Raw genomic sequence first — 25092 nt, forward strand, 5'->3', positions numbered from 1 at the left:
ACAGGACAATTTCAGCAGAGCCCAAAGAAGCAAGCGGGCGACGTTTTCCTGGGCCTCTGGACCTGATCCTGCTCAGGTGTGACTGAGGAACCTGCAGAATGGGAAGAATTCAGAGGGGACATATTTCAGTACTGATGCCATGTGCTACTTTCCCTCCCCCCTGCTCTGTCCCCACCCCACCAATCAGCCTCTTTAACATGAGAAAGAGCCTGGAGGAGCGGGCCGTGGTGAATATTGCAGTCCCAGGCGAGACTATACTTGCTATAAAGGTAACTAACTGCCTGACTGTCCTTCGGAGCTACCTCAACTTACTGGTGAGACCTGCCCCCCCAAGAGAAGGTGGCATCTATCAGAAGGTGGGGGATCCACCCCTTCATCTTCTCTCCATGTGCGCGCACTTGGCTCTGCCTCCCTACCAGGCTTACCCCAGCGGGACCGGCATGGGGTACCTGGAGTTTTACTGGAACTCGGCGGGGGAGGCAGGGCATGCTCCCACATCGGCTGGGCCAGCGGGAGCAGCCAGTGCCAAGCAGTCACCGGAGGCAGGAGGGAAGAGGCACACAGCAGGTAAGGAATTTCAGCTAAGTCCTGGAGCTGATCCCTAGGATACCTCTGGTCCTAGTTCAACCAATTGTTAAAGACTTTGAGCAACTTTTTCTCTCTCCCTGCCCTGGTTTCCTAATGTGTGACCTAGGCAAAGTGTGATGTGATAGGCAAGGAGGATGGGTGACCTCCCCATGCAACTTTTCTTTGGCGACTGTGAACCGGTTTCCTGAACCTCAGTAGAGCCTGCAAGCGTCAAGGCACTGGCAGGTCTGCTCCAGGCTGAAGGGCAGTGTGGCAACGTGGTCTCATGGAAGTTCATGGTTCTTGTGGCAGGAATGTCTGGGCCTCCTTTCAGTCAAATGTTGTCATGTGTGCTATGGAGAGAAACCAATCCTGAAGATACTTCTTGTGGCATCCCTTATCCCCTTACAAACTCCTTGCAGCCAAGGCCTGCTCTGAATAACTGTGCCGGAAGATCTGCTTCCTTTAAATCCAGCATTGTTACTTTCCTGTTCTTTGCCATTTTCTTCTATTTCCCTCTCCTTTTTGTGCTCTGGTTGCCTTGCCTTTCCCTTTTTGCAAAGAAGTCCCAGGCCCCACCGCAGTGGCATTTTCAGTTCCTGCCATTCCTCTCCCATTCCAGTGAGTGGCAATAGAACAGCTGAGGAAGGCAGGTTTTCGCCCAGCCCCGTTGCACGGTCGGCCGTAAATGGGTAAATGGGTGGGAGGAGAGCGAGATTTTGGAGTGCCAGTTTCAAGCTGTCAGTTGCTATTGGAAGCTACAGGCTCAGGCAGAGTGACTAGTGGCTACCTGACATGTGGCTAGCTGCCAAGTAGTTTGGAGAAAGGCTTGAGTTCTCTGCATGCTTCCTACTCCACGAAGGCAGCAGGCAGATGGACTCGTTCGTGTCCCCAGTGGGCCTGGTATATGGACTTAAAACCCATCTTCAAACAAACACCCTTCTCTGGTACTGTTCTCTCCAGAGAGAGCTCAGTCTCGAAGTGAAGGTCTACAGGTGTCAGGGGCTTGTGGAAGTGGGTCTGTCACGTTTTCATGTTTATTTCTGTTGTACTGCTATTTGTGTTTCTTGCTTCTTCTCTCTTTCACTCTCTTCCCTTGGGAAAGGGAGTGCCTTTGTCCTGAGCTCGAGCTCCACATGGTAAATTCCACGAGGGTTTGGGATGACAAGCCAAGCAGGATCATATGTAAGCTTTAGTTCTATGGTGTCTTGCTAAGGTTCCTGTCTAACAGGAGACTTTCACATTTTCCATGCCCACATTCCCATCATGCTCATTTCCTACCTATAAGGTTTTTAATGCACAGCCTACAGGAGACAAGCATCCTATGATCCTGCACAAAATTCTACCTTCCCATGCAGCCGGGTCACCGATGTTCAGCTTCCTAAGCCTCTCCAGTCTGCCCCCATGCACATAAAGGCCCTTGCACCTCTTCTGCTGACAGCCTCTTTCTCCTCGTAGGCAGAATCTCTTTGTAGTCCTGATGGACCTGCTCCCCAGCACCAGAACCCTGCCCCACTATATACCTGTCTGCTCATGCAGCCCATGCTCTGGGTAGTATCATCTCCTAGGGATGTCAAATGGCAGGAGCAGACAATCCTAGAGTAGCAGGCACCACAGAGACAAGCGTGTTTCTGCAGGGAGCATTACAAGGGAAATTGTACCACAGATGTGGCCACTTTTCTGAGGTCCACAGCACCTCAAGGCTTTTGAGTGATTGCTTAGTAGGCTCTCAGCTTAGGGTAGAAGAAGGAAAGGTTTGGTGGGGTTGATGAGAAGCCTGTTCCTCGGGGCGACATCAGTACTTTGCACTGGACATTAATTCGAGAGGTTGAGGAGGGTGTCTCAGTGGGCTTCAGTGTCACAGCTCTCAGGGTGACTGGGAAGGAGGTTGGGAGATATTGGTTGGGCTGTGTGGTCAGAAGGTGTGTACTGAAATGGCACTGCCCCATTCACTGCACTCCCTCCCTCCTGAAATGTCAGTAGAAGGAGAGGGGATGGACCATGCAGAAATGTTCGCAGAGGAATAGCTGGAGGAAGGGGAGATGGGCAGACTTATCATTGCAGTTATGGGGAAGAGGGGTGCCTTCCCCTTTCAGTCAGGGCTGGCCTGACAAGGTCTCAGCCTCTCTCAGATGTCAGTAACCAGGCATGTGACAGAAAGGAGCTAGAGTAATCTCTCTTGTTAGCATTTTCGTATTCCTTCAGCCTGAATGACTTTGCATTTTGGCAGCTTTTGCCTGCACTGGTAGCCTAGATTGTTGAGGAAGTTTTTCCTTTAGATGTTTATCTCAACTCCTTAAGACCAGGACAAATGAAAAGGGGCTTGGATGCCTTCCTCTGCACTCTTGAATTTTGTCCTCTGTGTCCCTGCTACACGATTAATGGCTCACCTGTCCCACGCATCAACCTTTCCTCTCTCTGTCCCCACTTCCACGTCTAATTTCTCCCCTTCATTCTCCCCTTGCCAAAAGCTCCCCTCAGACAAATAGGAATCTCCATCTATACATGTGTTTTCAACAGTGGTGTGGTCTGTGGTGGGAGATGCAGGCAAACAGGACTAAGTCAATATTCAAGGTCTGACTGATGCTCTACACCTGCCACCCCATCATTGTCAGCACCAGCTTCTCTGCCCCATCACACACTCTGGTGGGAGGTTGCTTTGCCACTGTCTATCAAATGCCTCGATATTGCTGGGCAGGCAGTTTTGGGGAGCCCAGTCACCAACCAAAGCTATGCTTGCAGTCACAACCAGGCCTCTTTACACCACACCGAAACTGAAATATTACTGAGGCCTTTTGGAGGAGGATAGTAACACTGTTAAGCGATGTGCACAACTGTCCTCTCCCTGCCCTGAATTTTCTGCCTGGCAAAAGGGAGGCACAAGCACCCCAGAGGGGACTGAGCTGGGAAATTGCTCATTGTCAGTGTACTTATCTGTGCTCAGATCCAGGAAGAAAGGAAGGTGACACAAGCCTTTGCTTCAAGAGAGCAGGCAGGGAGCATGCTCATACTCATACAGCTCTGTGTTCCATCTTGTATACTGTTTCCCATTGTCTTTTTATTTACAGAAATATCCCCAGCTTCATCCAGCTCTGGGAATTTCAGCCAACTCACACCAGATTCAGCCACCAGTCCACATTCATCATCCTTGTCCCCACAGCCTACAGCTAAGTCTCAGAAGGGCAGAGAATGTGGCATGGAGGGGATAAGGAAGACCAAGAGCCGTACAGCTTTCTCCAAGGAGCAGCTGCAAACCCTGCACCAGCGGTTCCAGAGCCAGAAGTACCTCAGCCCCCAGCAGATCCGGGAGCTGGCTGTCGCTCTGGGGCTCACCTACAAGCAGGTGAACACAGAGACTTTGACCCACGGTATATCTCTCACAGTGGCTGAATGGTCACATGCAGCAACATCAGCAACAGGATGGAAAGATGAGTCACCAGCAGAGAGTAGAGGCAAAGGTGCCATCTAACAGTTGCTCTCCTGCTTATTCATGCCCAGAGATCAGAAGTACTTTTGTGGATAGGAGAGCCAGTGGCACCTCATTTGGGCCTCCCCAGCCAGGGGTCAGTTAAGGATTCTTTCCCAACACTTGTAGTAGAATTGCAAACCCACTGATGAATATGTTTTTTGCTGCAAACAGTCTCTACCCTGGGCTTGACAGCACTTAACAGCTTTTTCCATGCACTGTGAACTTCACAGAAACCCTAGCAGGCATCAGTTCTCTGAATCACAGGGCTGCAACATGCTGAAAGCTACTGCTAGTGTTTCCCAGAGCTGATCTTGTCCAATATCTAATAATGTTCCACACTCAGCACTGCACGGCTGCTTGACACCTGCTCCCCTCTCCATTTGAGTACTGTGAGGTTCATACATCAGAGCTCCTCAGGGTCTGCTAAGCTCCAGGTGGGTTGTGTGTAGTGAAATCATGCTGCCTCGAATGATGCCTTCCTAAAGCAGAGGGGGCTGGGCAACAGGGCACAAGTGCTTGCAGTTACAAGTCTAAAATGTACCCAGAACTTAGATCTCAAAGCTGGACATGGCCTGGATGCCCCGGGACTAAAAAGTTATACGTGCACTGTAGGTGCACACATAACACGCACACACAGGAACTGGTTCTTTCAGGAACTAGACAGGTGGGACAGTCTGCTCTTTCCTTCAATCCACATCCCTGCAAGGCTGCTTTCACAGCACAGACACAGCCCTGGGGGGAAACGGCTCTGGAATTCGCCCCAGCAAGGAGCTTTGCATTTGGGAAATGCTGGCTAAAAAGAGCAAGTCTCTCTCTTCTCTCTTGGCAAACATGCAGAAACAGTGTCTTAGAAGTTTGCCTGTAGTGCAGGGAGCTTTTAGATCCATCGGTGGGTCTGATTTGCACCAGACAATCACCTCCGTGATTGAAATGAGTTGATTTGTCACAACCATCGCTGTCCCTTGACATAAAGCCAGCCCCTCCCCCATCACACAGTTGCACTAGCCACCCGCTGTGGCTGCTAGACAGACCTCTCCCCTTGGCAACAACCCCAGGGAGCTCTTAAAAGGCCTTTATCTGCTGCTGCCCATGTATCTATGCCATCTGGTCACTCTTCCCCTGGTTCTTCCTGCTTTTGGATTTGATAACATCTCTCTCCTTTGCCAACATTTTCTCTGCTTTCCCTTCCCCCCCTTAGGTGAAAACTTGGTTCCAGAACCGGAGAATGAAGCTGAAACGGTACCAGAAGCATAGCCTGTGGACTGAACGGGCTCAGTGCCTCACACAAGTAAGAACACGGCACATAGCTCATCATGGCTCTTCTATCTGTGATGTATTTCCTCCTTGGGGGCAACCTAAGCATACAAGTATCAGCGTACCCTGCCTTCTGCTTTGCTCAGCACAGAGGCACAGACTTGGCACGACTCTACATGCACTGTACATAGCCTAGAAATGGGCTGAGTATGCCATGGAAACGTTTCCAGAGAAAAGTTCTTTTCCTCATATGTATGTGTGTGTGTATATATATATATACATATATATGTATGTATGTATGTATATATATATACATATATATGTATGTATGCATATATGTATATATACAATTGTGGATATGGTTCTTCTTGCCCTCCATGCCATTGCTGCTGGTCAAGAGACAACATGATATGTGAAGGGACAGAGCCTCAGAACGTGTCAGGCCTGTGGACACCAGGCTGTGTGCTGACTCACTGTCTTTCCTTTTCAGAGTGGCTTCCAGACCAGTACTTACCTGGATGTGCACCCCAAATTCCACCAGGGCTATCCAATCACTGCAGCTGGCAACATGCAAACCATGCCTGCCCCCTGTCAGCACTATGGGGCAGGGCAGAATGCTTACACAGTTGTGACCGGCGAGGATGGAGGAGTCTTTGGCAAAGGCGGGGGTACCTGCAGTATCCAGCAGACAGTGGGCTTCATTGCCCAGCACAAAGTAGACTTTTACCACAGCTGTCCTGGCAGTGTGGAATATCCAGGCTCAAAGACAGGTGATGGCTGTAATTTTCACCACTCAGCCACTATGGGGGCTCCTTTCCCAACCACTGCTGGCCACCATCTCTATCATTCCTAAGCACTGTGGATGTGGGTTACTTGGGCAGCCAGGAATTGAATCTTATCTCTCCCTTTGTAATTCGTGTGCTCTCCAACTCAACAGCACCCTGTAGCTAGAACCTGTTTTGACATCTGAATATGTGCCTCCAAGCATGTACAGACACACAGACACGCAGATACCTGTTTGCCCATATATACACATGCAGCCCTTCATTCGTAGGCCCTTACACTTGCACATACACACTCCCTTCTTGATTGGCACAGATAACCAAGTTCTCTTATAGCAAGACCCACGTTCTGGCTACAAAGCTTATTATGCCTTGGATCTTCTAAATTATGGATCTTGTAACTTGTCTCAGATGAAGCACAAGTTCCTTTGGGGTCTCATTTGTACATATCACTGTACACGTGCATATATAACACATGAAGCCATGGGCTGTGTGGAGACATGCTGGCCACATACCTTTAACTGAAGTTTGAGAAGTTATTGCCACGTGCCAGTTATCCATCTGATGTTTAGGCCACCAGTTCTGTAGGTCAGCCATGAGGAATAGAATTGATAAAGTGTCCAGTGAAGGGAGATGTGACAAGCAGTTTGCAGGAAGGCTAGTAAGATGATCTTATGAGCATCAAAATTAAAACTAAGCCCTTCCTTCTAGTTTGTATTTTTCTGCTCCTCCCCTTGAGAAAATCTTAACAGTGCATTCAATTTGGCAAATAAAACCCCATATTTTTAAGATGCACTATGTATTTCTCTGTATCTTTTTTCCACTGCAATAGATCATTGCAACATAAATAGCCATAACAATCATATGCCATTGTTGTTACTGATTTGATGCTGAAAATAGGTCGACTTCATGACTCTTGGCAATGGCAGATACCTAGAGTCAAAGAACTTCCCACCTTAAGAACTTCCCCTACCCAGCAATATTGACTGTTACGGAGGTACTATAATTTCTAAACTTAAGACTATATGTTGTCTAAATACCTAAAAACAGATGTCTGTAGCAAATTATACTTAATAACAGGCCTCAAGTTCCCTGAGTCACAGGTCTTCTATCACTTCTTGATGATGACAATGACTTTCACTTAATGCAATGAAGTAATTGTCATGGTTCAAAAAACATGAGCATAAATGAAGGCAATGATTTCTGTGACTGGAGTAATAAGAAGCATGTTCTTCTATTGGCAAAGCTGATTTATGTCTCTGTGCCTCACAGCTGTTTGTTCCCACTCCTCATGCAGACACTCTTTGACCTTATTGTAACTGTGCAGTGTGCTGGTTTTGGCTGAGTTAATTTTCTTCACAGTAGCTAGGATAGGGCTATGTGCTGAAAACAGGGTTGATAATACAGAGATGTTTTCATTAGTGCTGAGCAGTGCTCGCACAGTGTCAAGGCCTTTTCTGCTTCTCCTTATCTCCCTGACAGTGAGAAGGTTGGGGTGCACAAGGACTTAAGAGGAGACACAGCTGGGACAGCTGATCTCCAACTGATCCAAGGGATATTCCAGACCATGTGACATTGTGCTCAGTGTATAGAGCTGGCTGAATAAGAAGAGGGGGACATTAAGCAGTTTTTCTAAGTAACCATTATGCCTGATGGGACCTTGATGTTCCAGAGGTGGCTGAACCCCTGCCTGCCCTTGGGAAGTGGTGAATTAATTCATTGTTTTGCTTTGAATGTATGTGTGTGTGTTTTGCTTTACCTATTAAATTGTTTTTGTCTCAGCCCAAGAGCTTTCTCTCTTTTACTCTTCCAATTCTCTCCCCTGTCCCAGTAGTAGAGAGTGAGTGAGTGGCTGTGTGGTGGTTAGTTACTGCCTGGCATTAAACCACATTATATGGCCAGCATGATTTGGGGAAAAATAAGGGTTTTTGGATGGTGAATTTCCAAGTCATATAAGTTTGGCACAGAACCCCGCCCCACCCCCTACAGCCAGCAAGTGGCTAAGGTTGGGAAAGACCTGCAGTGCACTTGCAACAATCAGAAGGGTGGGGGATCAGTTAAATTAACTGAAAAGATGCTGATTAACATCTGAAGACGGACTACAATAGCAACAATTATCAGGGCTCTCTCACCAGTGTAAGGATTTTTTTCAATCCTTCTGGAGCCAACAATGCTGTTTACTCACTTGAATATCATCTGAAACCTTTCCATGCCACCCCATCAAAGGCAAATGTAGGTGAAATAGTTGAGCTTGTGACTGCTCCTCACTAATAATTCTCTGGAGAAGGAGCTATGTGCTCCTTCAGAGATGCTTTAGGACAGGCAGGATCTTGCTGTTAAGTCTCTGGGACTGACTTGAAGAAAGATGCTGTCTGTAAGAGCAATGGTTGTGATCTCCCTGCTATTGACCTTGACAAAGCAGTGCTAACAAACACTACCAAATCTTGCCGTTTTTTCAGAGACACACAGAATTTCTCAGAGGCCATCATTCAAAGACAGACCTTATTGCTAGAGGTGGTTCTGGAGACCAGGAGTCTGCAGCAATTCCAAGAAGCAAATAAGCAACTTCCAGGAAGGGAACCTATTGATGTCTGCTGTATCAGGAGCTTCATTACCAATGTCCTGTGTGAAAGCAGCAGGAATGCAGCTTCTGTTAGACACAGTCCTTCAGCCTCAGCCAGCCAGAGGGACACTGAGGACTTTAGTTTCTTTTCTGGTCCTTCCCTAATATCTAAGCAATGACTTGGATGGATCTCAGGGCTCACACAGTGCAGAATTCCCAATGTTGTAATTGGTAAAAGATTTAATGGTTTGAACACAGCCCAGCTGTGAGAGACACATCCTTACTGTGAGCAGATGGACTTCCATCAAATGGGAGAAATTAATTCTAGCCTAGTTATGAAAGAGATTCACAGATATGACCTGAGGGTGCTCTTCAAAACTTTGGACAGCACGAAGATAATATGGCCCTCCACAGGAAAGAAAAAATTTTTATTCTTTTTTTTATGTCTAAGACCAGTGTCATGATTTTGGGTCCTTCCTGCCTCATGACTATTCAGTATCAGCTAATATGCTGCTGCCCTCTGATGATGGGCCAAGCAAGAGATGTGGCAACACTTTACTGAAAATTTCCAAAACCCTGTTAGCTCAGCATTTGAGTCACATGGTGTACTTAGATAACTAAATATGTTTATATATGCCTGTAGAGAAGAGCCTATTAAAGCAAAGATCATGACCTTTATCTGCACTGGGGAGACAATTAGGGCTGTGAGCTCTTACTCATGGGCCACTCAGAGGAAACATGGAGCTTTTAAAACATCTGTACAGGCCATGTTGACACAGAGAGCAAGGAATGCAGTTGCTTGCACCACTCTACTTGCTTGGTGTTTTGCCTATGGGACAGCAAAGGCTGGAACCCCGTAAACTAGAGAATAAACTATGGTCTACATAACATGTACTAGATCTAATTTCTTCTGTTTGAGTGTGATTCTCTGTATAACTGGAACTACATCTACAGCACTGACAAACAGGAGTGTTGACACTGCAGAGATACTCTGAAAGCAATACAGTGTATTCCCACAAGCTTAATACATATGAAAAACTCCAAATGATCTTACAGTTTGATCCTAAAAAGATTTGCTGGCAAGGCACATCATGTTTTCAGTGTGTAGAAGTCACTGTTACACAGAACAGTCATGAGAAGCAATAGTCCTAACAGAGATGTAATGTATCCTAGCAGAAAGAGCTTTTCCTGGCATGCACTTACTTCCTCTGAGGAACTGATACAACCCTTTTTTTTTGGCAAGTATGAGTCTGGAGAGATTAGTTGCATCTCCACCAGTTTTGGTAGTAATGCCCAATTACCTGTGCAGTTGCTTCACATGGTGATGGGATTCAGACACTTCAAGATAAAAGATGAGATTGCCAGCAATGTGGAAAGGCAGAGTTCTACTTAATTCCACAGCCTCTAGAAACACTTTCTGAGCTAGCAGCAGTCCTTTCCAGCCCACCTGCCAAAATTCCAACAGCTGCTCCCCATGTTACCTACAGCTACATATGCTTACCAAACCTGCATGCAACCCAGGCTGAGCAACCAGGGGATTAACAGACCTGTGAGGGAGCACTCCATGGTAAATGCAGTAACACAGACCATAGCATGCAGAGCAATCTATCTCAGCCCCAGGGCTGTTTTAGCAACAATATCTGTTTCTGTAGAAGGACATCTGCCAGCAAGGCTGTCTCCTTACCCTTGGAGCAGAAATATGGAAATAAAACATATCCAAGCAACACAGGTAAGCTGCAGCAAGCACCCTCTGCAATCATTCTGCAAAAACCTGTATACCTTGGGTATTTCTGTAGAACTAAAGACTGCATCTTAAAAAGAGAAAATAAAAATGCATAAGCTACTAATTTTAAAGCTGAAAGACAAGGCTTTAATATCTATGACTTTTATAGGTATATGGTTCAGCTTAATTTTTTTCAAGGGAATTGTTGAAATTAATACTGCTGCTAGAGAACTACTCAGAATACAGACAAATTGATGTTGGGACATGAATGCCCAGTCAGGATGAGAAAAAGATTTCTTTTCTGTAATACAGAAAATCATGTTAACCTGGCATTTCCCCCTCTTTCAGACATTTCACCTTTTCTACTGTTTAAGGTTGGCAGCCCACACACATGGATGACTCAGCCTTTCTTCTTCCTCTATAGGCTCAACCCTCCAGTTTCTCCTTCCTGTACCTATTGTACTCACCCTTGGAAGTAGGGGATTACAGTGTTGCAGAAGAAAAGGGGATATGCTTTGGCACCCACACAAGCAGGTTCTTTCAGCAAAGGACCTGCAGCAGTTTGAGCCTGAGCTGTCAGCTGCCACTTCCACTAATTGTGTTCAGTGAGAGTACCCTTTGAACTGCCCCTTTAAGACAGATGAAGGCTTCATTGGTATACTGTACCTTAAAGAACCTGAGATTAAACCAAAACACATATTTTCTGCTAGTTTGGACTATGGCTATTAATAGGAGCTTGGTTCTGTTTTTGTTCCAATGGCAGAGGCAGGATTCAGTTACTTACATAGACACTTCTGTCCATTTGAGGTTAGCACACGGACCCCAAGGGAGCTGTAGCCTCAACGAAGCAGGATACCAGACCTCTAATTGTGACCCTCCGGAGCAGCAGCAGGTTACCACACAATCTTAAAAAACATTTTCTTATTCTTCTATCTTCATCCTTCAATACTTCTAGTAAAGCATTACAGTTTAGGGGCTAATACAAGCATGTTACAAGGCTGCACATTACTTCAAGCCACCTTGTCCAGTTGCCCAGCCCTGGAGCTCCCCTCCCACCTTGCACTAGGCAACACACCTATATGTTAAAAACAAGGCTGGTGGATTTCTGTGATCTACTCCTTTAGAACAGTTGATTGATCCTACTTCTAGGAGAAACACAACAAGGTTACTTTTTTTCCTTCCCTCACTGCAGGTCTAACCTGTGTAGAATAACCATTCTCAGAGCAGGCTATTTCAATGCAAGCTGGTGACACTATTTCAACATTAAAATAAAGTATTTTATTTTCAATTAAAACAAATTTGTAAGAACATTAAGAACATTAAACAGGATCATGAGAACATTTAGAACATTATGCAGAAACAAAGTAATAAAAGACAATACGCACATAACATAGAACATGCTTGGTATCACTGCAAAAAAATCTAACAAAAACGCCACTTTATGAAAAATTATTCTGCAACAACATTAAGAACATAAGGCAGAAACACAGTAATAAAAAACAACATGCACATAACATAGAACATGTTTGATATTACTGCAAAAAACCCAACAAAAACACCACTTTATGAAAAATTATTCTACAGCAACAAGTGTTTGCCTTCTTTGCAGTGAAAGCTCTGATAGGAGATCAGAGATCACCTGCTAAACAGGCAGCAAAGGAAAGTGAGACTTGAACAACACACAAACCTTTATAACCTCTGCTACTCGCAGCTGTGGCATTGCACACTGACCTTAATGAATGAAGCTTATCCACACACAAAACACCTTTGTCAAGGGTTAGCTCTGAACAGACAAGCACTTTTAAATAGAAAACTAGCCCAAGTCAGCAAGGTGCTGAGCCCCTCCTCCGGTGGTTAAAACAGCAGTAGGACAAGACAAAAAATAGAATCTATATCCCTGAGCCGAGACCCTGGAAACTCCATGAGCAAACACAAGAAAAGGGAGCAAAAATACTTAAACCTGAGACTCATAACTACTCTGGGCCCCCATGGGATGCCAAGGGACCTGGCATTGATGCTGTATAGGAGAGCTCAAAAACGGTGTGACAGTGTCAGAAGTACTCTGGAAGCCGTAGGTGTCTTCTGACTCCAGGCTGACATAATCCACGTTGTCAGAGTAGCTGTGATAGAAGTTCATTGGCTGGCTTAATAAACCCACAGCTTGCTGGGTATTGCAGCTTGTCCCGCCTTTTCCAAAGAGCCCCTCATCCTCTACAGCCACGAATGAGCACAGGCTCTGCCCATTCCCATAAGTCTGTCCACTGCTGTGCGCCTGGTGCATGTTGGTCGTAGCCTGAAGGTTTCTGCTCGCACCGACAGGGAAGCCCTGATAATATGTGGGCATTATATCCAGGTATGCAGCCTGAGGAGCCCCATTCTAGGAGAGACAAAAAAGGTTGTTCAGTAATGCAGAGCAGCACACCAGTTGCCCATTCTTATTGATAGGTTCTCCTTTTTCGCCCCCGCCCCTCCTGTAAGCCAAACAATAGCGCCTTTTTCATACTCATTGTCCTCCCTATAGCCCAGTAATAGCAGAGGTGGCAGGATCTACTGTTAGTAATCTCCAGATCAACGTGTCTGGGAGAACCGTGTCTGGGAGAACCACGCGGGTGAGAAAACCAGCGAATAGCTTTGCTATGAAACAGTCTTTGGCTGTTTCATTTCTATCTCTCTCAACCGAGAGATAAGTGGGCTGGAAACAATGCTCTTTCAGTGCCAAGGCAAGCTTAAAATAGATACCACTGTAAGCCCTATTACAATAAATGCAACTGGATTGGTAATATCGAATCCTGTGCATTGTTTGAATTAGCAGGTTAGACATGATGCACTTCTCTTCACAGCCTGGAGGAACCATGACTGGTGGCGATGGGGAAATTTACTCACTTGTGGTAGATACAGCCCTTTTTCCACCCACTGGCTCTCCTTTTGGCAACGTTTGAATTTCATCCGTTGATTCTGAAACCATGTTTTCACCTAAAAGTGATGGGGAAAGAGCATTAGAAATTGGAAATTCATTCTCAAAGCTTCCTGCACATCCCAAAGATATTTTTCCTTCTGCCTGGCTTCTAATACTGTACATAATTTCAGCAGCTAACAACATGCAGCAGACAAGGTAGCTGCGAAATCAGAGCTGAGACATGAAAACTAACACTCCTACTCCTCAGATCACCACGGGATCTTCCATGATTTCAAAAACATTACCCAAAAGACAGGCCAAGACAGAAACACAGCTTGTACATCAGCATCATCTCACTGCTGCGCCAAGATCAGTGCTCAGGACCGAGTCATTCCTTCAGTCAAACAAGCAGCTGGTGGGGCAAGGACCCTTTCTCTAAGGAGAGGCCCAGGTGCCACTATGACTAAGAAAGGTAACGTGCATAGTAGTGCAAGTATCTGACTTGTGGCGTTCAGAGACAACACATGTCCATACAGAACAATAACCTGACTCCACATCACTCTGCTTTGCTGCTCTGCGTGCCCTTTGAAACACCTGCATGGAGTGGGAGGGTAAGTGCTGGAAGCATACATAAGAGGAAGACTGAGTCATAAGTTTTGCCAACCTCTCCTCTCACGTAAGCAATAGCATAAACATGATCATGAAAGAAACTTATCTTTGAGGTTTAAGAAATGAGAAAACCACCAACCCCCCCCCCCATACTTGCTCTCAAGGTCATTTCATGCCAGGGATGCAACTCAGCTGCTCAGGGCAAGATGTTCACCTGCTTGTAGGTGAGCTCAAGGGTAGCAGCCAACTCCCGAATCTGCTGGGGGCTGAGATACTTCTGGCTCTGGAACCGCTGGTGTAGGGCTTTAAGCTGCTCCTGCGAGAATGCTGTGCGGCTCTTGCCCGTCTTCACCACACCTTTGCCTTGCGCCTTGACCTTCTGGAAAGAGGAGTGGGGAGACGAGCTTGCTGCCGCGGTGGGACTGGTGGCAGAGTCAGGGGTGTAGTACTGGGTGAGTGTCCCAGAGCTGGAAGAAGCTGGAGAGTCATCTGAGGAGAGAAGACAACTGGTGTGAGCGGAACCAGGGAGAAAAGACTCAAAAACTTTAAATTCCAGCTTCTCGGGAAAATTTAAGGTTGCGGATGCCCTGGGGACTCGCAGGGGCTCCGCAGCTGTGGACACAGGCAGCGTCGCGACAGAGGAACCGAGACCCCTTGCTGTTCGCCCCTCTGCCCCGTCCGGTCTGGGCAGAGGGGTCACGCTGGGGCCGCCGGGGCAGGGGGATGCCCGCAGCATCGTCATCGTCCCCCATCCCGCGGGCAGGAGGGACACAGGGGACAAAACTACCCTCAGCCGAGGGCAGCCCGTCCGCTCCGCCGGGGCCGTACCTGGGGGACTGGACGTCTTCTCCGTCGTGGGCATGGGTAGGGCGTCCATCGCCGGAGCCTCCTCGGCGGGCACGGTGTCCGTGTTCCCTGGAGAGAGCCAATAGTAGTCCCCGCACAGGACAGGTGGGTAGGACAGGCAGGACGGCATGGCCAGGTGGGAGCTCATGGCCGGGCCGGGACCCCCAGCCCCAAGCATGTGGCGCTGTGGCGGTGGAGGAGGCAGGCAGCCCGCGGTCAAGTGCCCCATTGGACTGAGGGGGGAGGGGGCGATGTTTTAAGTCCTCTTCAGCCTGGCCTTGGCTGGAAGGTATTGTCATGGCCATTGTCATGTTAAAAATTGGTTGATTAGTGGGGAGGGACTTTAGGGATATTCAGGGACTGGGGGAGGGCTGGGACACCAAGCCCCGACTCCCAACTTGGCCCCTAGGTGATACGGTGGGTGTCATCCCTCCCTGCTAGGGGGTGGGAGGAAGGTCCTTGCCCGAGCCCGCCGCGGGGCATGCAGATACTTTATGCGTCTGCATTGCAGATCGCAACTATCGTTGCAAACTGGTAAGACCACCTCCCGGCAAAGTGAACCCAGACGGGACACAGCGGGGACGGCGGTACCGAGCGATGTCTGTATTGCGGGGAAGAGGGCTCAAAGAAAGCCAAGCTGCTTCTCTCAGAGGCTAGCCCAAGGCTGAGTCAGGCAGTCCTGCTCTGCAGTGGCACAGAGAAATAGCACTTCACCGTTTTCAAGTTTCTTTCCCCAGCCACTTGAGCCTTTTTTCTTTTAAAAGTGATAGCTTAAAAAAATAAGAAAGGTTCTTTTTGCTATGCACCAGGGAGAGGTGGGAATCACCGGGTCAGATTCAAAAGGAAATGAACACTGCAGCTGTAAAAGAGCCTTACAGATCTTAAGGATTTGAAGTCAGGGCCTAGAGTCTTCTTGGGGAGCATAAACTGCTCCTCTTCCCCCCTCCCCAGATTACTATTTACTTTTAGGAAATTAAAAATTTATCGGGAGGATCTTACAGCCCGGGAATTACAAAACCTGGAAAACCTCCTGGAAGACTTACAAATAAGGGCATGTGATGCATTAAGCAAATTTTTCACCTCCGCCAGTGTAAGGAAGCAGGACACGCACCTACCTGTGTACAACTGCAGGGGAGCAGCTATTAGCCCTCTTGCATCGCAAAACATCTTTAGGAGCTGAGAGAGAGGGACTTCCTTTGGTTTTCTTTTATCTCCTCCTCCCATCTTGAATCGTGATGAGAAATGAGCCCCAGCTGGTTCCCTGAGCCACCTGCAAGGGTCCTTGCCGGGCCTACTTTTTATCGTCTCCTAACTAATGGTGATTTCATTTCTCGGAATCCGGACAGGATCCAGTCAGACGCATGATTAGGAACGGGAGGAGGCGAGGGGCGGGAAGTGATCATAATCAGGCGAGAGAGATGAAATACAGAACAAGAGCCCGAGCCTGCTTCTGGCCCCGAAGCAAGCAGCGCCGGGCAGGGGGCTGCCCCAGGCTGTGCGATTTGGGCAGGTCGCTTGCTCGGTGCCGCCAGTCCAGATGTATGCACGGGAAGAGATTGCCCCTCGAACACGCAGCCATCGTGCTGCCCTTTGCGGGACAGAGGGCCGCCGTTCCCCACGGTCCCCTGCTGTCAGGGCTGCCCTGGGACACGCGTGAGCCCTGCGAGGGCTCTCCGAGTTCGTCAAAACCAGTCCTTTGCAAAGACGGAGAAAAACACAGGGTCTCTACAGGGCACAAGCCCTTGCGTTTGGCCATCCCAGAGGCTGCAGGAACCCCCGAGTCGTCCGAGGGGACACGGCTGGCGAGGATCAACTGCAGCAGAGGGATTAGACTTTTACAGACCGAGTAACACCGCCTCCGCCAGCAAATCCTCCCTCGGAGAGCTCTGTGTGTGTGTTTGGAAACGCAGCAGGACTGCTCATAATTTGCAATTTTCATACATAGATCAGTTTTCACGTATAGATCAGATTCTGTCCTAGAGTCACACCTGTTTTGTAGTGTGCATGGGACTCCTTTTCTCTTTTCTTTTCTTTTCTTTTCTTTTCTTTTCTTTTCTTTTCTTTTCTTTTCTTTTCTTTTCTTTTCTTTTCTTTTCTTTTCTTTTCTTTTCTTTTCTTTTCTTTTCTTTTCTTTTCTTTTCTTTTCTTTTCTTTTCTTTTCTTTTTTCCTGCCTGTGCTCATCTTTTTTTTTTTCTCATCCCACTTGTCCTCCATTACCTTTGTTGTTATGCTTTAACCATCAAGTCTTTTTTCTTTTCCATATACAACCTTCCAGTGAGGATAATTTGCTCTATCTCCTCAATTATACCTCTAATCAAGTGACCAAACATATATTTTTTAATGTCATTGTGAGAGAAACAAGACTTGTGTGATAGATAAAACTATACCATCTAAAGTCATAATTTATTTAGGAAATCAAATTATTTTCCCCAAAATAAATGATACACATAAAAACATACTGTGAAGGTAAATCCAGAAGTTATACAGACACAAAGAATGCTATGGGAAACATGATATAGATGTTTTTGAAGCTCTCCAGGGTGATCAGGTCTGGAACATTGCTTGTGGCACCATTAGCCTTCAGACTGGCTATACTGCCCATGAAAGTCCATGCTGTTCTTTTAAAAAATATCTGTTGGGAATGACTCACAGAGCAAACACAAGTATCCACTCGTGTTTCTTTTTGAGCTGTTTTCAGCTGTAACAGCAACAGAGGTCAGATCTAGTATAATCCTGTTCTTCCCAACAGGGCCAAATAGCAGAAACAATTTCATTTTTGACCTAAGGTTGTGTCCCCCTCTCCCCATAAATTGGCTCATTAAGTATCTGGAAGTGAATGCAGCCACTCACTGGGCTGTAGCATACCCTAACAATCCCTTTCTATAGAGCTTCAGCAGCAAAGATAGAAGTTCAGGTCCAAAAGCAGCCTTGGCCTCTTGGCCTAAGCAAGGTGAGACAGGACTGTGCATGAAGATGCTTTCATCCAGCAAGTTCCCCTTACAAGGATCTCCCATTATTCTCAGTAAGGGAATTCCTTCAAAGGACTAGAGCTCAACCTTGCTCTGAAGTGATGCAAATACACCAATTTACATAGGCTGGAGCTGGGGAAGCAGCAGCTGGATGATACTGTAAATCCAGCTCTGAAGTTCACATCGCTGGGTCAGAAATGCTAGGGGTTCCTACCTCAGTGAGTTCCTAAATTCATTTCCGTGAACAGGATAATGTTATACCAGTAGAAATTGTCTCAAATTTTACGTACATTAGGTACTCTTCTGTCTTCCTCCAACTAGCTCTAATGTGGGTTATCTGTGTTTTGGTAAATACTGTGAAGTGTCACTGTGTGTCGCTGTATCATTCTGCTCATGTTCCTGGGGCTCAGCGAGATGGCAGGGTGCTGGCTTGGTATTAGTGAACAGGGAAGCATGGCCTGAGCCCTGCTGTCCCCCGAAGGTTTTCCTGAGAGCCATCATCCTCTGACAGGGATGTGTGTGGTTGGGGAAGGTAGGTAGAAAGCCCCACCTTGTGTTTTGTTGAGCCTGTCTGAGCTTTTCTCCCAAGCAGGCACCTTTAATTTTATAATTTCACTTTTTTTCTAATTGAACACTCATCAGGTTAAGTGTATGAAAACATTCCTGCCCTGCAGCCCTCAGTACTCTCACAGCCCTTGACCCTGGACAGCCTGTCCCCTCTAGCGTGGTCACAGCTCACAGTCTGGACCCAAGATGCCAGATTGTGAAATGAAAGGAATCAAGAAAGAATAATAAAAATTAGACCCTCATTCATATTAAAATACAGTTTTCCTTTCTCTTGACTCTTTAGGGGAGCAGGTAGAGAAAAGGACAAAGCCCAGTCTCTCAATGCCCTGCTAATTACTGGATGATGTGGCCCTTTGTTAGCAGTGGAGAGGTAGACTTTGCACAGAGGAGCCATGACACAAAACAAGGTAATTCCCTGAAAAGGCAGGAAAACTGGGTGCCAAAAAGCAGGTGGGAAGCAGGCTAGTGAGACAACCCAAATTTTAAGGGTTTGATGGGTCTGTTCTTCCTTTAACAATCTCTCATCCATGCCTGCCATGCACATGATGCTGGAATGCTGTAAGCATTTATCTCAACAAGCATTCCCTACCAGAGCCCATCGGCTTTAATATACAACAGCCTCCCCAGGGCACGACTTGTGAGCAGCTTGGAGCCAGGGTTATGGAAGTCTTGGGGACATGGAGAGACTTGCATATAGGACAAACCCTTCCAAGCATCCTCTCTGCTCGAATCCTCCTCTCTCTGCCCCAGCCCTAGTGTAGTTGTTCCCACAGGATCAGTTAAATGTCCTCTTACTAAAAGAAAACAGCATAAATACAGCTGTGTTCAGATGATTTCTGCGGTTTCCACCTTAAGGGGGGCGGATAGCAAATCACTGTACCAAGCCCTTAGGCAGCCCCAAAATATGAGTCACCCCCCTCACTCTCCCACAGGATGCTCTGCATCAGGCACTTCATCTTTCCTTCCCCAAGAACACACCACATATGAACTGTGAAATGACACAGAAGCTCTTTCTTTTTTTTCCCCTGAGCCTTCTTTGTTTTTCTTCCCCATTCTTATAGGGGCAGTTTCCTACGAAATCCACTGCTGCCAGAGCCCTCGGTTCAAGTGGGACACTTAGAGGCAGCTAAATTTCATGCCTTCTCAAGTTCACTGTGTATTTTGGTACCTGCTTTCTTCCACATCTCTCATCTGAGGATGATCCCATGTATGTCACCGTTGTAAATGAACACCAGAACAGAACTAATGAGGACTACGTGCCAAGGAGGTGACTGTGATTACACTTGTGCAGGCCATAAGAGGGCACACAGTCTAGAAGCGCCACTAACACATCCCACCAACCAAGATCTTCCAAGTCAGCACATACTTTTCAGGCAGGTGACTGTGCCAAATCTGTGCTATTTGGATTTTTTTAACCCCCAAAAACTCCCCATAAGAGCAGCTCACCTGTGAGACAAGTGTCTTAATTACAGCGAAGGCTGGGATTAGGAAAAACGATGCTCATTTTTCAAATCTGTCAGGAGTTGACATACTGCTTGGCCCTTGCTCCTACCTTTACACTCCCCTTTTTTTTCCAAGACAGGCTCTTGCAAACGCATTCATGAGCGATTAGCAAGTGTTAAGAGTGTGAGGCTCCCTGGCTGACACCTGCTCTACATCTGAATGGGTCTGCAAGTGGATGTTGTCTGGGACTGAAGAAGAAAAATATTTACCTGCTTTTGTCTGACAATATTTAGATGGCTGCCCTGGCCAAGATGGAAAAATAATGGGACAAAGAAGAGATGAACAGTGAGAGGCTGGAGCTTTTTCAACTGGGTGTCATTTGTCTAGGAATTCAATCCAGTGAAGAGTTAAAGCTGGAGAGGAGAACATTGTCATCAGCTAGTGGTGTAAAGGTTAAAATTATTTGTACTTCATCATCTTTAAACTCCATGGAATTCTAGCTCATATTAGGCTGTAAAAGCATGTCTGGGGCAGCAAGGGAAAAAATCAAAGGGTCTGGGTTATGGACTGCATCTGTTCCCAGGGTGCAGGGAGAAGCCACAGAATCATACAGTGAAAGAACTTCAGAGCTGCAGACTATTGTGACAAAATAAAAATGTTTCCCCAGCATAGCTTAGTCATGAAGGAGCCATGAACTGTCTGTATTGAGAAAAACATTTTGCTAAAAATTACTGTTCTAACCCCAGTTATGTCCTCCATGCAAACTCTGGGGCTAACACAGGCCTGAGAACACCTCCTCTTAACCTCACTCATGACTATATCACTTTCCTGTAGTTGTAAACAGCCTAATAATAGTGTCAAAGTGCCTGCTGATGCAAAGTAACCTTGCAGAGTATTGCATGGCTTTGGTGCAAAGATGCAGATGTTGACTTGTGATCCAGCAGGCCCCTCTAACATGGTAACACCTCAGATGTCTCTCTTCACTCACTGCACACACCAAACCACCCCACCTCTCCAGCAGAAATGGTCAAGCTGGATGCAATTCATCTCTCCTCAGCTGCTGCAGTTCACAGACAGCACACTGATGCCAACTGCTGAAGATTTCAGTTTCTATCAGTACCCACCTGCTGTGAACCTATGTGCTGGCACTCCTTTTCTGTGATTTGTTCCCCAGGGAATAGGTGTACACCGGTCATAACGGGATTCAGCACCTGTCCCCTGCATGTGTCCTTCATGTACTGACCTTCCAGTGGCTTGAGGGAGCTGCCTGGAGCACCTGAAGCTGTCCTTGCAACGCTGAATGATTCAGTCATGGGAATGCCAAGGGCTGCTGGCAGCCTGCTTAGCAGCAATCTGCTAGAGCACCCGGAACAGGAGAAAAGCAAATTCTTAGAATCAGTCTGTTCTACGTGGCATCGTCTTCCTAGCTTTAAGACTTCCCATATGCTGAAACACATGAACATCTAGTTTCAATCTCCTGAAGTTAAGGCCAAAAGAGAGGGAATTAGTCCAGTAGACCAGGTGCTGATTTCTGTTCCCTCCTGTGTAACCAGGAAAATTGCTCAGCAGGGAGGGATTCTGGTCCCATGACAATCAAAGACGCCCATTGACTCGGGTAGAACTGAGGTCTGAGATTTTTCTGTGCTTGTAACAATGTACCAGAGTGCATAATTTGACCCTTTATTTAAATGTGGCAATACAGATGTTCCAGGTCAAAGGAAAAAAGTTAGACACAGTGAGAAAAAGGTGAGCCACGTTAAGTAGAGGGGAGGAAAGAGAAAAAGAGAACAGAAAACCATTTTATAGGTGTGGGTTCCTAGATTGCCTTCGTCATTATGTCTGAGCATTTTCCGGTGGAGTATTCAGTGCCCTGACTCAGATCTTTCACTTGTGGTTCTTTGTCTCTTCCTCATCCTCTCCACAGGGAGACAACTGCAGGTGTTGTGGAGGAACTAATCTTGGCTTAGCAGGCTTGGTTTGAGCATGTTCCTAACATGCTCACAGCTGTTTGTATCTGAGGTGTATGTTGGAGACCTATGTTGGAGGCTGCTGCTTGGGCTGAGTTTCTTTTAGGGTTTTTAGGAGGCTTTGCTTCTTGCCCTGGAGCCTTTTCAGTTGAGTAGACAACCTTTGCTCTGTTTACTTCAGTGATTTTAACTTTTTGCTATCTGGGAAGTGGATCCAGCTTCTCGGCATCCCATTACATTAATATTGACTGGTTTTCAATTTTGCCTGATTTATGTCCAGATTTTGATATCTCGGCAGCGGTACATGGCACTGTTTTAGTAGCAGTTTGCTGATCCTGGTCAGTTTTAATTAAGGGTCAACATGCTACTTCCTCATCATCAGATGTCAGTGCAAACTCTACTGTTATGCTCTTTATCAGAACAACAAACTGACTTACTGTCTTGCAGCTCCTCCACTGGGCACGGTAAGTTTGAGTCACTAGACCTTGTTTCAGAGAGTATTAAGGGTTCTACATCCTGCAAATCCCCCGTAAGATTCTCTCTCATGTGCATTCCAAAGCTCTGCCTGAAGCTTTTGGACATGATCATGCTCAGCAGCAAGCAATGCCTCCACTTGTTTCTTCTTTTCCTTTTCCTCATTTATCTGAAAATACAATTCTTTCACTGAATCTAGTAAAGACAGCATTGTTTCATATTTCTGTATAACCTCTCCTTCATTATCCAAATTTTCTCCCTCCACCTCCACCCCAGGGGTAGAAGAGTGACTAAGAAATTTTTCAGTGAAGGGCCACAAAATATTTTCTTTATATTGGCTGCCCAGGACAGCCATTTTCTTCAAAGGTTCCTACAAAAGGAAACTGCACAACCTCCACAACTCTCTCAGGGGAAGCTGCATCAGAATTCTCAAGAGTTCCTGAGTCCCTACAGAAGAGACCTCAACCTCCACAACTCCCTCAGAGGAAGTTGTATCAGAATTCTCTAGAGTTCAAGAGACCCTACAGAAGATACCTCAACCTCCATAACTCCTTCAGAGGAAGCTGTGACAGAATTCCCAACAGTTTTTACAGAAGGAAATCATATGAAACAACTACATAGCTCTCTCAGAGGAGACCATACTATTGTCAAAGGCACTTTGGGTCAGAGAACATTACCCTGCTTTCGCTGCGCCAAAATAATGTTACGATCTGGTTATTAAAATTGTTGGAAATGCCACTGCCATATTTAAGGTACAAACGAGACTAAATGCCAAAGTCAATAGTATGGGCTTTATTTAATGGTAAATGTGAGACAGAGAAAGAGAAATAAAAAGAAATAGGGAAAAGGGGGGGGAGAGGTTGAAGAAAGAAAGTGACAGAGAAAGATTAAAATAGAAAAAGCATCACCACTCCGTGTGACCTGGTGGTGTCCTGTCTGTCCAGTTCTTCAGGTCTTCTTGGTGGTGAGGGTTTCCCAAAAAACATAGAGTCCAATGGATTACTATACATTCAGGAGATGCCAGGCACCTCCCCTTGGAGGTGGGAAGCTTTGCAGTGTCTTGTAACAGATTTGTCGTCTCACAGGGATCACATGCAGTCTTCTGGTGGTGGAAGGCCTCAGGAATGAATTAGGGGGGCACTTGGGGGTCTTTGATGGTTTATGACCCCTTCTCAGCTGCCTCTCATGTGAATGTTCCCTGTGTACATGGTCCTCCCAGGGAAGGGCAGGGAGTTACTCCCTTGGTTTGGTGTGGTTTGGAGAGATTTCACCATCACACACCCAAACCCCTTCCCCTCCACCACCCCCTGAGCCCAGCTAGGGCTGATTCTTAACATAGATAAATTTTTCTTTCCTAAGCCTTGTTTGCTTCTCCTCAGACTTGAGATGATTAGACAACAGTCTTATCTCAAGTCCCTAGTCACAGTCCAAATTCCGGTCTGGAGGCACTGGGAGGAGGTGGGTGCTTTGGTGGCCACAGACATACCGTTGCTTCCTTGCAGTTTGACAAAAAGTCTTTCTATGATTTTGACAATCTTTAAGACATTACCGACATTTCAGTCCATCACAGCCCCTTTTACTTGAAAGCAAAACGACGAGATTGGGGCATGTTGTAGCACAGGCTTCTTATAGCCCATGAGACAACTCTCCTTCCTGCTTAGAGTAGATTTTCCCAGGGTTAGAGAGCTCCCTGCTATTAGTAAAATGGAACTGCTGAAACCAGTAGATGCCAGCTGTCAACTTTAGAGCTGTAAAGGAACCTCTATATGCTGGTCTGAGGCCACGGGATACAGATGGTGAACTGGGCAGTTTGGTAAGTAGGGACGAACCTCAGTCAGAAAATACAACTCAGATACAAGGAAAAAAGAAGGGGTGGGTGAAACACACCCCAGTCCTTGTGCTGTAGTCAACTGGCTTAGGAGACTGCTTATGCTGTTTGCTAACTGATGTTGGGAGGGCAGGAGAGTGTCACTTTATGAGCCATCAGCAGAAGGAACAGCTGGGCTGACCCAAGAGTTTGGGAAAGAGTGTACTTAGAGTACAGTAAACGTCCAAGCTAACTGAGGGATCTCCACTTTGCTAGATCCATCACAAACCCATGTTCACCATGTGAGAAATAGAAACCCAGTCGGGCAATTCCAATCAGAATTTTATTATATTATAAGAACAAATTCAGTGCTGGGTGTTCAGGGAAGGGGTTCAACAACTCCCAACGCCTGTCACACCTAAAGAAGACATTTGTTCTACATTTATTTCCAGCTACTACATGAATATTCATTATACACAAGTATAAACATTACACATTGTTAGGTACACGAGTATAAACACATGTTTAGGTACATGAGTATAAACATTACACATTGCTAGGTCAGACATTCCACGGATACTTCTCAACAAGAATGTTATCTATAAGCATCCATAATATATTGTTAAATCAGGCATTCAGCAGATGTTTGCTTGTTATCTATACAAAGATAAATTTTAAGAAAGGTGCTATTATCTAGCTAACTAAACAAAATTCTCTCACTATAAATCCTACACAAGGTAAAAGGGAGGTAACTTGTTTTATCCCTTTATAGGGGCCTTGTTTTTCTTTTCTCTCCAGGTCATACTGACCTTACACTGTTTTCTCTTAATTAGCTCGAATCATTTTCTCAGTTTATCACAATCCCTCCTCTCTTTCTATAAAATTATTGATTCGAGTTTTTGCTCTAATCTGGACAATATTAACTTGACATTTTCTTCATCCCGGGAAGGTGGAGTTCTGGTGACTAACAGTACTTTGGCACTTTGAGCTGTCTTTGGATCTATCGGCATTGTTGATATTTGCATTCCTTGTACTACAGAAACTATCAATCTAATGAAACAAGGGATTAAACATGGTAAAAATATTATACTGACCAACGTGCATCCACTACAAATCCAGCACTTAGGTAAATTTAAGGTTTGAATAATATGTTCC

The 25092-nt window shown here is 46.2% G+C and overlaps 2 protein-coding genes across 2 annotated transcripts; one reads left to right on the plus strand and one right to left on the minus strand.

Annotated features, from left to right (window-relative positions):
* Nucleotides 1–386: 386 nt before the first annotated feature.
* LOC103755205 (homeobox protein NANOG) lies at nucleotides 387–6143 on the plus strand. Its single transcript, XM_008921123.2, has 4 exons — nucleotides 387–567; nucleotides 3636–3910; nucleotides 5235–5324; nucleotides 5781–6143. Exons 1-4 carry the CDS (start codon nucleotides 387–389, stop codon nucleotides 6141–6143), a joined length of 909 nt encoding a protein of 302 aa, XP_008919371.2.
* A 6169-nt stretch (nucleotides 6144–12312) lies between these two features.
* On the minus strand, nucleotides 12313–14857 carry LOC103755228 (homeobox protein NANOG). The gene is made up of 4 exons (XM_008921146.2): nucleotides 14692–14857; nucleotides 14078–14352; nucleotides 13242–13331; nucleotides 12313–12735 (listed from the first exon to the last, which is right to left on the minus strand). Exons 1-4 carry the CDS (start codon nucleotides 14855–14857, stop codon nucleotides 12313–12315), a joined length of 954 nt encoding a protein of 317 aa, XP_008919394.2.
* Between the last annotated feature and the right edge of the window lie 10235 nt (nucleotides 14858–25092).

The sequence above is a fragment of the Manacus vitellinus genome, unplaced genomic scaffold (genome assembly GCF_001715985.3).
Source record: "Manacus vitellinus isolate BGI_N305 unplaced genomic scaffold, ASM171598v3 scaffold_83_pilon, whole genome shotgun sequence".
NCBI lineage: Eukaryota > Metazoa > Chordata > Aves > Passeriformes > Pipridae > Manacus > Manacus vitellinus.